This window comes from Chinchilla lanigera, unplaced genomic scaffold (genome assembly GCF_000276665.1).
Source record: "Chinchilla lanigera isolate Chin_1 unplaced genomic scaffold, ChiLan1.0 scaffold00143, whole genome shotgun sequence".
Lineage (NCBI taxonomy): Eukaryota > Metazoa > Chordata > Mammalia > Rodentia > Chinchillidae > Chinchilla > Chinchilla lanigera.
In genome coordinates, this window is record NW_004955544.1 from 1,971,583 (window position 1) to 1,984,763 (window position 13,181).

Below are 13,181 nucleotides of genomic sequence, written 5' to 3' on the forward strand. Positions count from 1 at the left end.
AGCACCATCTTCAACCAAATAGATTCAATAATGGAACTGCACTTTTTCCTAGCATGCATCTATGTATTTTTTAATTAGCTGGTAAACATTTCCCTAGAAGGTCTTCCTCTCCCAGGAGACTTGCCCTTGTCCTCAGTGTCCAGGGTTCACCACAACCCATGCATAAACCAATCACTGGCAAGGGCAAAAAAGTTTTAGTAACTGATGCCATAGTTGGCATGGAAGTGTGGACATTCACCACCTCGGGCAGGGAAGGAGGAGCATCTCTCCCGAGCTCGTGGAAGGCCAGATGCTGGGAGTAATTCCCGCTCTGGCAACAAGGAAGAACTGGTGGGGAAGGCTGTACTTCTACCATAACATAAACATGATTTGTCCCTCCCTTGTGATCTTGTTTGATCACTTTGGTAGATTCTAGATTCCTTTGGAATGGTGACTTACTGTTTTTACCAGCACGTGGTGAAATATGCTAATGCCTTGTCCTAGAGAGCACTTGATAAATATTTACTCAATTGATTAAAATTGGCCCATGCCAACTGATTAAAAGCCTTCTTACCTTTTTTATTGAATCTAAGTCCTTTAAAATCAAGCTTTTTGTTTGAATATCGGCACCCTCCCAGTAAAGTTATGTTTATTCATTCCAGAAAATGATTAAGGGGCCTTAATCATAAAGGTACTGGAATAAAGTTACTGTGGGTGCTGTGTAATATAAACCCTGCAAAGACTGTTTACAATTTTGTGTGGGTGTAGGAGGAAACAAGGATTCAAATATAAATATGAGCGGGGAAAAAGCCTTGTTTTGAGTCCATTTTATGCATCTGTTAACATTTTGAAGACTATGCAGTAAAATTTATCATCTTAAAGATTATGAAGTGAAAGAAATGACTTGTATATAAAATCACTGTGGTTTTCTATTTGAAGCTCCATTATTAAATTTTTTCTTAGGAAGACAAATTACTTCAGTCATTTTAAATTCAGTATATTATACATATCACATCATTTCATTTAAATATTTTTTCTGTAGAATGAGATCAAAAGACCAAATTTTGATTACTAATGTGGTGTGAAGCATAAAGCCAATGGGCCAAGTCCTAATTTATTTTATAATATAAACATCGCTTTAGAGCTTATCTTTTTCAATGCAAAGAATTTTTCTTCTAAACTTTCTTTCATTTGGTTCAGGATCAGTGACTGTACATGTTCATCATTTTTCACTTTATCAACGATTATACCTGATGTATAAACTTCCATTTTTAAAAAAGTTTTGAGATAATAAAAAGATTCTCCAAAAAGAGATACAGTCCTTATTTGCCTGCCAAATGGTCAATTTGTATGTGTAAACAAACAATTCCTACTTTACTCAAGAATACTGATTTATAATATGCTGTCTAGAGTGACATGAAAATTTAACTTTAAGCCAGGCGTGGTGGTACATGCCTGTCACCCCAGCACTCTGGGAGACTGAGGCAGGGGAATCGCAAGATGATCCCAACTTGGGCAACTTAGCGACTAAGCGAGACCCTGTCTCCAAATAAAAAATAATAAAGGGCTGGGGACGTAGCTCAGTGCGAAGGCCCTGGGTTCAATCCTCAGTACCACAAAAAAAATTAAGTTTAATTCAACACAAAGACATGAATGATTTTTAAAACATTTTATTGTCTGCTATTGATACTTATTTTTAGTTACAGAACTTGCTAAATAAAATGATTGCAGGCACAAATCATTGTGTTCTTGTGTCATTCCTAAAAGCAACTGAAATATCTACTTCAGTTCTTTCATTTCCTGATTTTTAATCCTGAAAAAAATAGCAAAAGGAACAATTAAAATAATTTACAAACATTCTCGGTGAGTACTGTTTACAATAACCCATGTGGCTTCAGTCTTGTCAAAACAATGTACAACCACTGAGTTGAACTCTATAATTTCTACAGTGTCTTTCTTATGTCGTTGTCATCAGATATTAGGTCCCTGCCTTCAGGATACTCAAAGTGTATTATTTAATAGTAAAATAATGATTGTTACCTTTCATTGAGTACTTCCTGCCTTCCAGGCTCTGAGCTCATCACTTTATTTCACTTTCCATAAAATATCTCAAAGAAACTATCAAGTTATACTCTAATTTTACACAAGAGAAAATTGAGTTTTAAGGAGTTCAAAGTATTTGTCCAAAGTCACCTTTGCATAAATTGCACTGGGAAGGTAAGCGTACATTAGAAAGTCCATGATGTTAGTTACTAATAAAGGAGTAAACAATGTGTTTTCTATGGAAACAGAGAACATGTGCCTCATGCTAGAATAATCAATGATAGGCACCACATTATTGGATCCCGATCAATTTTTTAAAATTCTACCTCATCTTCTCTATAAGTTGCTCCCAATTTTGAAGCCATATCTGAAGTGTATTCTAATTTTTTACTAGGAAACTACAGCATCTATAGTTGGGTGAAAGTTTTAAAACTAGCTGAATTAATCTCTTCCTTATTTTAAAGAAGTGAGGAAATCCAGAACTTTTAAGCAATTTGTACAGTCTACCTCTTCTTTGAGGGCAAAGCCAGAACTGGAACCCAGGTGTCCTGGCTCCCCATCCAGGTTCTTTGCAAATCTCTCCTTTCTGCTTCTCAGTAGCAAAATCATCATAACATTTATCTACTGCAGTCACACTATCTCAAATGCAGGATTTGTAGATGTGGATAAAGATTATTTTTTTGACTATTCCCACTTGTTTGGAAGAGTTTGCCATAATGAAAAAAGATTTAGTTCTTCATTGTGAGAACTTCTTAGCTAAAAGCTTAATCTAGAAGGTCTCAGTACTGCAAAAGAATCTAACACTCTGTTTTAGTTCCCTTCAAGTTAGGCAACCAGTTTAAACAGCTAATCTTCCTTTACATGTGCAAAGAGATTTCCTATTTGCCTTTTACAGTTTTTCAAATATTTGTACCCCTTTGCTCTCAAAAGTACTGCTCTCTTAAATCCTCACTGCAGTTTTAGTTTACTCTAGCTAGTCAGTCTTTGGAATATAAAAGCTAACATTCTCTTTCACTATTACTCAAAGTTAATGGGTTTCTATAATATATATTTTGATAGGAATTCAACAAGTGTCAATTTAAAACCCACACACATCCAAACTGGTCTCAATTACCAAGCCAGGTAGATAAATGCATTTATCACATAAAATTACAGTACGTGCATGGACCTAGTAAAATCATGGGCCTGTAGCCATGCAACTGTATGCCCTAAGTTTTTTGAGAACTTAGAACTATGGATCCAATTCTGCTGAACCATTTCCCCAGGATTTGCCTTTTAGCGGCTTCATGGTATACTCACCACTTCTTCCCGCTTGGTCTTGTCTGTTGCTGGCCAAGCTTCCAGAGGCAGATCAGGAATAAGGGGGGACAGGGGCTGCATGGGGAACATTGGAGGCAGAGCTTGCTGTGGGGGCAGGGGCTGCATGGGGTGCAGAGTGGACTGGGGCTGGAGGGGCTGGAGGGGCTGCAGGGGCTGCAGGGGCTGGAGGGGCTGGTGGTGCGGTGGCTGAACGGGTTGGGGCTGGAAGGGCTGCTGGAAGGGCTGCTGGGCAGTTGGTGGGAGGTTAGGCTGGTGGTGTTGGTTTGGAGTCATGGAGTGGTGGCCAGGAACTGGCATCAGTGGTTGCTGGGGGACCACGGGCTGCTGAGCTGGCCCCACTGGGATGTGGTGATGAGGCTGAAGGGTGGTGTGACTCGGGGGATGCTGTTGAGACAGCACGGGGATGATTTGGTGGTGCAGCCATCCACCCATGGGTTCGTAACCATAGGAAGGATACTGGTGAGAAACAGAGAGTCAGGTTTACCATTGGCTCAGTTGACTTCCAACTGGAGAAGTAGCAGTGTTTTCTTTGTCATTATGAGCATATGAATATTTAGTCATTTTTTCCTTTGCAGGAATTTCTAACTGTGTACATATACATATATGTATGTATATATATAGGACTTTTTACCAACTAAAATTCCCATTAGTGTCTGTATGGGGATTATACATGATAGTTCACTTAATAAGGGAATTTAAATGTATGCCTAACATGTTCAGGAAATAAAGAACAAAATGTCTACATACCGGCTGCCTTATCATGCTCTGGTACCACTTCAAGGGGGTAAGCACCTTAAGAGAAGGAGACATTAGAATGGATTTGATTTCATTGAGATTCGCCCAGCATATAAACTCACTAATGCAGTATGAAATATAGACTCACTAATGCAGTCCTGTCAATATTGATAGCCTGAGAATGTGACTTCTACAAAAGAAAGAAGAAGGTAAATATTTGTTGTGTTCTCCCTAGGTGTCAGGCACTGTGTTACATGTATCACATACACTTTTCATGTTTTCTCGCATACGCTAAGGCAAGTTTCACCACCCTCATTTTCATAGATAAGTCCATGAAGAGTTAGAGAGGCTCCATAACTTGACTGAGGTTGCAAAAGAAGTGATTCTGTTTAATTTTACAGTCCCTGCTCTTCACTGCAAAAGCAAAACAAACAAGCAAAAATTATATGATATAATATTAATCAAACTATTTTTACTTGATATCATACTGGGGGGAAAAGCAGGTATAAACACTGTCCCTCATCCTGGAGACAAAGATTTACTGGTCACATGTATCAACCTTTGGAGATTGAACAGAAAATCTTGCCTCCAGTTCTTACTAACAATTTTTTTCTTCAGACTCATAAATTGTTACCCGAACTTGTGAGACAAGTAAGAGTTTCAGCCCTTTCTGAACAGGACATATTTGGTGGACCTTTGGCTGTACTTCTGACATTAGTGCACCGTTGAAACAATACACTAGAAAATTACCAAACTTCCTCAAATGATAAGTGCCACAGCACTTTTCATATTCATTAACTATTTTCCTCTCCAAATAATCTTGTGATCATTATTTCCCTTCTCCAGAAGCTCTGTATTTCCAAAGAGAGAAGATGATTTGCCAAGGCTTTGTGGTTAATATAGGGTTGAGGAGAACCTCAAGCCCCATTTCCAAAACTCTTATGCTTTCCCTCTGGAGAGACTCTTCTGTAAGACTTAGTCACTGATCTTTCAGTAAAGCCAGTGAGAGACACACATAGAGTGTGAACATCTTAGAGTCATAAGTCTCTGAGCTGGAAAGGATCTTTAAAAGCACCTTACCTACGCCTCACACTTTATGGACTGAGATAAAACAAGACTGCTCAGAATTCACTTTCTAGCCTAGCGTGGAGCCTCCCTGAGTGGTAGTTCATGATGCATACATCGATAGACATATTTAAGAGACTGATTCAGAGTAGCCAGGTAGGAGGGTGCTGAGACAGTGTAGGCTTGAGGCCATCTGTCAGGGCTTTAACTGGGAATCTGGTGGTGGAACTGAAAATGTGGAACTGTTTGAGAAACAACATCTTGAATGAAGAATCAACACACTAGTCTTTCACAGGGGATTGTTAGTTCAAACCACGATTAAAATTAGTAAATAGAAAAATTACCTCATAGCTGAAGTTGATATAACCAGGGTGCCCAGGATGAGGTGGTAGCTTTTATAGGAAGGAGTAAAGAAGAATAGAAATAGAGAGGGACAGAGAAAAAGAGAGGGAGAGAAAGAAGAGAGAGGAAGAGAAAGGAAGAGATTAAGTCAATATGCAATTGTTCACATTATAGGAAACTAAAGCTATGTTTAAAAATCTAAATAGTACAGACTATATTTGAGGACTACTTTCAATTTAAATAGACATGCTGTTTAGGAAGGGTCTGCTTATTTTAAAGGGGTCCCAAGCAGCTGAATAACTCTCCCAGGGGCAATAATATCATGGTGGAAGGCCTGAAATTAGAAGCCAGCATACATTCATTTTTCCAGTGACACTTGGGACAAGCCCGTCCATGCCAAGTTGTCAAGGAATCCTTGCCTCCCCCATTGACCAGTTTACTTGTTGATGAAACTCACTCCAGATTGGGGAGAGAAGTATGTTTCTACTGCACAATTTTTAAAAAGTCAACATGAAAAGAATTTTCTCAAAAAGGTCCTTTAAAGATCAGCTGGTTAAATGCCTTAAGTATCAAAGAGACTCCTCATAATTAGCAGGCAAATAAAATAACACATCTGCACTAACAAAAGGAGCAAATACGTGGGAGCTATTGATGAATTTGAGAGCAAGATGGGTGGGGTAAAATGAAAATATTCTAAATTCTTCCTCTGGACAAAGAAAGAGTTGATTTATGAAGTTTAGACCAATCCTTTTTATTATTCTGTCCATGTATTTATGGCAGAATTTTAAAAATTCAAAAACAAAAAGGAACTTGAATAATTATCTAAACCAGGACTGTCTGTCCTTTCCAAAGTGGGGGCCAAGTGAATGCCTTGTGGAATTCCGGATGGGCCTGGAGTACAGGAGAGATGAGACGACAGCGTGCAGGAAGGTCTCCCTCAGATATGAGGCTAATTAAGAGTTGACCCTCTTCTACTCTTTAAAAATGCTCCTATTAGTAAGAGAGTTTATTCACTGTCATCTGAGTGTGAAACTGACAGGACATACTCCCTCTGACATTGGAGGTGTTGAGCTGTGCACTGGAAAAGGGCTGAATTTGTAATGTAGGGATCCCTCAGGGGCTTAGGAAATTGCTACAGTGCAGGATTTCAGGAAGGCATAGCACAGAATCTTGCTCTTTTGAGTGACAGAGGAAGAAAGGAGGAAGGTACGCAAACTTGTTGGTTTCTGACTGTAACAAATGCTCTGCATGCCACCAAAAAGCATTACCTGCATGTGACCTGAGCTCTCTGCCCGCATGTAACTCCAGCTACAGAGGGGGTCAGAATTTCTGGTCTTTGGTGCATTTGAATGGAAAGCACGTCAACGTGTTCTGGTCATAGGCAGGATGGTGGGTAACCACACAAAAGCCAGACTGCCTGCAGAGCAGATGCACCCAAAGAGATGGGGCCTCTCAGAGTGGAGAGATAGTTCAAGAAGAAAATTCCTAACAGAAATCTTACCCACTGCAGGGTAACAGAAGTGGTATTTGAAGGGCACAGAGAGATTTAAAAACTTGTAAGAAATTGGATTTTTATAGGATTTGCCTAAGGGTGATTAAGTACTTTCTCTGGAAGGCTTTCAAGGATTCCTTCAAAGGATTACTCTATACAGAGATAGGCAGCGGTATTTACAAGCTGCTTCTTTCAGTAGGATCTCCTGGGAAAACATTAAAATGCAGAATCCTGGACACCCCCGCCCCCAGATGTACTGAATCAGAATCTTGCTGGAGGCAGTCAAGAATTCATTTTTTAAAAAGGAACTTTTTAAGGGTATGTTCAACACAGAAATATTCGAGGACTCCTGGACTTGCATTGTTTGAAAACCTGAAGTTTACCAATCATAGGATAGATTTTGATTTTCGTATGAAATTAGACAGCTCTATGCAAAGGATATTTTACTCACAGGCATGGCAAAGGCTGCTCCCAAGAGGCAGGCAAACAAAATCCAGGTCCCCATTTCTGGTGGTTCTGAAATGCAAAACAATATTTGCTTTTTTATGTCTTCTCAAGCATGGACATAACTAATGTTCCATAAAATTTACATACTCTACATTAGCATGTTACTAATAAAAGGTAGGACAATTGTGAGGTGAATTCATTCATATGTGGTTTCTTAGTCTATATAATTGTTTGTAGACTCAGAAGAGTGATAAAGATGCTTTGACATTAGGTTGAGAGCTAAACAAGTTATAGGGACATGAATGATCCACCATTGCATTATTGTCTTTACTATACACCAGTAGCATCAGCTACTGATTGAAAGGGTAGAACTGACTCTAAAAGTTTTAGAGATGATCAAAGTGTGCAATATTTTACACATTTAAGACAGGAAGACACCGAAATCTATTTTGTACAGTGCTCTTGGGCATTACCATTATTAAAAACAAAGACTTATTTGAGAAAAGATATTAAGTAATTTGGCAAAATAGACTAAAGGAGTGGAGTTTTGTTCGATATTCCCATCGATAGCAAAAGATAGAGTTGAACCAAAGAAAGTGGGCAGTGCTAGTATTGTGTGATTCTTTGATGTGCTGTGAATGATTTCTACCTAAAAGATTCCATCTTCATTTAATAACACTTTTATTTTGTTTGACAGTGCCCCAAAACTATTCTATAATTAAGGCCCTTAGGACATGAAGCAAAAGAGGCCATCCTAAAATGTACACATTCTTGTGTCCCACTGATCACTGACTGACTTGAAAGCTATCAGAAGAAAGACTTTTAATTTTACATAAGAAGTAAAAGTCACATGGATAATGCTGGCTACAAAAAGTACACCGAAGCATTCTACTTCCTAAATCTGTTTTGCTAAAAGATTGAGTTCATAAGAAAACACATTTTGTTGACAGTTCCATTTAATTTAATTAATAAAATGTTTTAAAGAAGTGGATCACAGTCTGTCAAGCATTATTTTATCTTAATTGATAAGCAATTAAAATAAATATTTTGTCATGAAATCTGGATCCAAAGAGAGCTTCCCAATTCTTGAACTAATTTTCTAAAAAAATAACATATACTTTATTGCATTAACAGTAACACAATTCATTAGAGAAATCAGAGCCTAATTCAATTATGGTCCAACTGAAAAGACAACTGTTGATAGCATAAAGCATTGGAAATATGGAATATATTTACATATTTTAAGTATGGAATCAAAGAAAAAACTAAGCACAATAAAAATATACCAAATTATGAATAAAGTCCACATACCTTTGCAGGTTTTCTAAGTTTCTATCTGAAACTCAGGGATGCTTGATCCTGTAGATTTCTTCCAGCTAGGAGCCCATTATATACGATTCACGGCATCTAGAACAACCAATCAGGTTTCTGAAGGGAAAATGTGTTGAGTATAGCTAAAAATCCCTGCATCATGAAGTTTTAGAAGCTGTGATCAACCTTTAAGCTGTATGTGGTGATTAGTGCATATAGACTCTTTCATTATGGGCAATAATAGGTTTAGGCAAAAAATTTCACCTGGCTGTTTTGAAGTCAGCAAATTATTTAGCTGCACATGCTGATATATTCAAATTTATTTTTAAGAAGCCTCTGTGCCATTGTCTATTTCTGAGTTCTAGCAAACAACGTTGTTCATGCCAAAAAAAATAAGGCATGTGGTTGAGTTTCTCCAGTATTATCACAATGGCCACTAGGGTTCTCCAGCCCTTTTCAGATTATGATACATTGATTCAAATTCCCATTCCAGTGAGAAAACTGAAAGCACTCCCCAGTATGGCTGACAGATAGTGATTCCATTACTACCTGTCCTCTGCCTCGCTTTCCACTGTTTGCTGTAGCTTTTCCTTTTTCGCCACTCTGACGTCCACCAAAAAGGGGACAAAGTTCTTTCTTCTTGGCCCCGTGATGAAACCCATCTGCCATGCAAGAAATCGTGAATTCAGGTTTATTACAGTAGCAAAATTTTACTGACCATCTAAAGTACAGGGTAATGTACATGCCACGTGTCAAACAGTACACTAAAAATGTGTACTGATCCTTAGGAACATGTACCACAGGGAGCATTGCCCTGCTCCCCTATTCCACACGGCATCTTGGCCTCGCTCGGTATGACGGTCCTTTTGGAAGAGATCAGGCACGTTCAGGGTGGTATGGCTGTACACTGGTGGTCCTTTGGGGCCCACACCAATCCCACTTTCTTCTACAGGCCAACACAAATACCCCTCTTTTCTCAGAGCCTACTAGCTGTCTTTTTAGCTATGTTTTCTTCATGCTTTTAGCATCCTTTGTTAAATTAATGTGCTTTACCTCTCTACCTTAGTAAAACATATGGATTTCCCTTTATTCTAGAATCAGATCAGTTGAAAAGCAAGCTTGTATATAATGACAGGAGGTAACTAATGAGTTGTCTATTAATATTAAATCACTAAAGGAGATACTATACATATACTCAGATACAATTGGTGGTATAGCTGATTCTCTTTAATACTTAAATCAAATTGATAAAGTTTGTGCATATACATATATATATATATTTTTTTGCCCCTATGGATTCTCCACACTGACTGAATGAAATTTAAGGAGAAAATATCCAGGAAGCAATGGTAATTGTGAAAAGATAAAGCTAAGACTTACATGAGTCCTGACTCCAACTTCACCACAGGTTAAAAGGACTCTGATAAGTTACTTAGCTTGTCTGAGCTTCAGTTTCCTCATCTGTAAAATTAGGATCACAGTAGAACTTACCTAGGAGGATTAATGTGAAATATAAATGAGAGATGCCCCTGGGGAAATTAAAAGATATTTCTTGTCCCCCTACTCCCATCACCTGGCAAATAGCAAATGTTTAAAGAATGCTAATAAATAAGATCTAGGTTGATCTTTGAGTATGAATTATCCGAGATGAATAATAATTGTGAAGAAAAGTAGACTTTCCAATCAGGAAAAAGAGGATGCGGTGAAGAAAGCAGAAAGCTCTACCAGGCAAAATCGAGGCCTGAAATTGAACATAGAATGTGGTTCTAAAAAACCAAACGTGCCCATTAGTGTATTTATTTCCAAATCATATATCAAAGATTAAAAGGATTCTCTCTGAAGGAAGTTGCAAAATAAAATTTAGGATAATTAGCTGAGGTATAACAAGCTAATAAAAGGGAGAAGAAGGAATATGTGCATCACATTATATACTTTCAATCTTTCCCCTATTTTATTTAATTACATCCACTGGAGTGCCTGAAAGGATTAAGGACATAGTTTTCTTCTACAAAATTCTGGGTAATCTCTATTAATGAAGTCATTGATTAATTACTTTTGGTGTTGTAGTTTTACAAAACTTATCTCATTACTTTCTCACACCTTTCATGAATGAGAGGGTGACAGATTTGGTCACAGGGCTCAACAGGATGTTTCTTTATTGTGATTTTAATTCCTGTGTAAATCTTCCAGTTAGGTAGTTACTGTACTGTTCAGCTGCGTTCTTTGCCAATTTTTGTAGTTATTCTTTGTCTTGACTTAGAGTCCGTCACATTTTGGTGTTTTGAGGCCGCTTATGTTAGCATCTTCTCCCCTTTTAATTTGCTGCTTCTACTTTACAGTGTGCTGAAAAACCATATGCCCAAGCTTGTCAACTCCAAGTAAAGCAGTGCTCTCAACCCATAAGGCCTGCTCACTGGGGCCCCCCTGTGAGAAATGCACAGAAATTTCAGCTTTGTGGCACCAGGTTTTAATTGCTGATTTTTTGTCTTGGGGTTGTTCCTTCCCCCGGCTTACTTCCTGGTCTCAACATATTCAGAGAATAAGGGCGGTGCTTGAATAAGTCAGACATTTTGAGTTGTACTAGCCTTTCTTATATGTAATGGTTCATCTCTGAAGTCTATATTAAAGTAAGTCCAATTGTCCAATATTCTGGAATGATTTCAAAAGTAAGTATTCTTAAGTAACTGGAGCCAAAGTCAGCTTTTAAATGTTCCTTCTGTTTATATTGACTTATAAGAAAAAATCATGCTCTAGGATGGTTTTTGTTAGGACAGAATCACAGTTGTACCTTCTTCTGAATTTAGACACTTTATCAGTAATTTATCCTGAAAACATTCAGACTCTGGCCATATGTGAATGCTTGGAAGTCAGGTACTACACCTTATACTTCCTTAGGAGTTTTTTAGTATCTGAAAAAATCTCTTAGGCAAAATAGGTGCTAGACTTTTAATAGATGGAAATGTGGAAAAGTTACCCATGATATTATGAAAACAAAGAAAAGGTTCTTAGTTGATGTGGATCTGCATAGACGGAGAAATCCTGCAGTGATTGAGATAGACCATAGCTAAGATAGATAGCAAAGATCCCCTTTATCTAATTTATTTTCTCTCTCCTTCCTTTTCTATCCATTTAGGCAGATGTTAACCAAAACATTAATTATAGCACCTAAGGAACTCATTCCTGGTAGACTCTGTGTAGCCAATATTTTATTTTATTTCTTTTACAAAATCTGTGAATGCAATAAACTCGGGAGAAACAGAAGAAGTTTGGGGCATACTATTTCTCATTTGTGTTCAGTGAAAGTGATTAATAAGTGATAGTGCTAGATCTTCCATAAACCCAGAGTTTATTTAATGCTCACTCCTAGGGAAACTAAAAGTTGAAATAAAATCTAAGACCATAAAAGCACAATATTTTTTAAGTGAGAAAGTTCTTTAGAACACAAGTAGATAATATCTTAATAACATAAGCATTCACAGAAAGAATTCATGTAACTTGTAATTTGAAAGGTCTGTAGGCATTTGTTAAATATCTGGTAGAGAAACTTTCAATAAAGGAAATTATATGCAGATGGATGGGGTGTTGCTTGGGTTATAATTAACTGGTAACTGTCGGGGGTGAAAATGTTACATCTATGTTAACAGAGATAGCACTGTAATGTTAAAACAAGCACTGTAATTTGTGTTTATTGGACAAAATGCAACAAAGTAAGTTGTACTTTCTTACTGGGGTCTAAGAGACACACAGATGAGTAGTTTCTAAATAAAGGCAATACACTATGCCAGACAGAACTTGATCTTCGGTAGAAGATGGGTTAGGTAAGAATTGTGGTTAGGCCTCTGGCCCGTGATGCCTGTCCTTAGCCCATGTACTTCACCCTCTTGTGCACGTACCATGATGCCTGGAAAGCGGAAAAAAGTCAGTAAGAGGTGCCACTAATGCTATTCAACATGTGTTTTTACTCTTAAATATAATGATGTTCAGTATGTCAATTTTAGTAATTGCTATAGAAAGGGAAAAATTTCAAGGAAACAAAGAAATAGCTCACCAGTCAAAATGTTGTAAATATTTCTTTTATTTATATGAGATATAGATTTTCTTCTGTTGTTCTTGGATAGAAAAATCTTACATTGCTACACACTTTAGTAACATAACTTTTATCTTCCCTGTTGAAGAAAATGTCAGAACACCATTTTCATATGATGTGAAATTCTACAGGGGAAAGAAACCATGTAGAATTTCAGTGCCAGCGATATCAACAGTTCCAGTTTTCTTGCCATTCCTGGAACCCATTGCAATTGTAGGTGCTACAAATGGACCTTCTAACATAGACAGAGTCCCACAAGGTTCACCTGCTGGTACCTTCTTCATGACATCCTTAAACTAGAGGAAATTTAGTAATAGTTAAGAATTATTTCCAAACCTATGTTTGAAAAATCACATTTTG

At 37.7% G+C, this 13,181-nt stretch overlaps 2 protein-coding genes across 4 annotated transcripts in view; one reads left to right on the forward strand and one right to left on the reverse strand.

The window, feature by feature from the left end:
- Positions 1 to 13,181, forward strand: part of Arhgap6 (Rho GTPase activating protein 6) — a 475,573-nt gene that overhangs the window by 351,841 nt on the left and 110,551 nt on the right. The window lies entirely within an intron of this gene.
- On the reverse strand, positions 3,307 to 7,481 carry Amelx (amelogenin, X-linked). The gene is made up of 5 exons (XM_005411402.1): positions 7,428 to 7,481; positions 5,487 to 5,534; positions 4,226 to 4,267; positions 4,090 to 4,134; positions 3,307 to 3,798 (listed from the first exon to the last, which is right to left on the reverse strand). The coding sequence occupies exons 1-5, from the start codon at positions 7,479 to 7,481 to the stop codon at positions 3,307 to 3,309; spliced, it is 681 nt and encodes a 226-aa protein (XP_005411459.1).

Coding starts and splice junctions, on each gene's coding strand:
- Amelx (XM_005411402.1), bottom strand. CDS start 7,481: ATGGGGACCTGGATTTTGTTTGCCTGCCTCTTGGGAGCAGCCTTTGCC. Junction 4,268..5,486: donor ATATCAACTTCAGCTATGAG/GTAATTTTTCTA, acceptor TTTCTTTTGTAG/AAGTCACATTCTCAGGCTAT. Junction 3,799..4,089: donor AGAGCATGATAAGGCAGCCG/GTATGTAGACAT, acceptor GTTTCTCACCAG/TATCCTTCCTATGGTTACGA.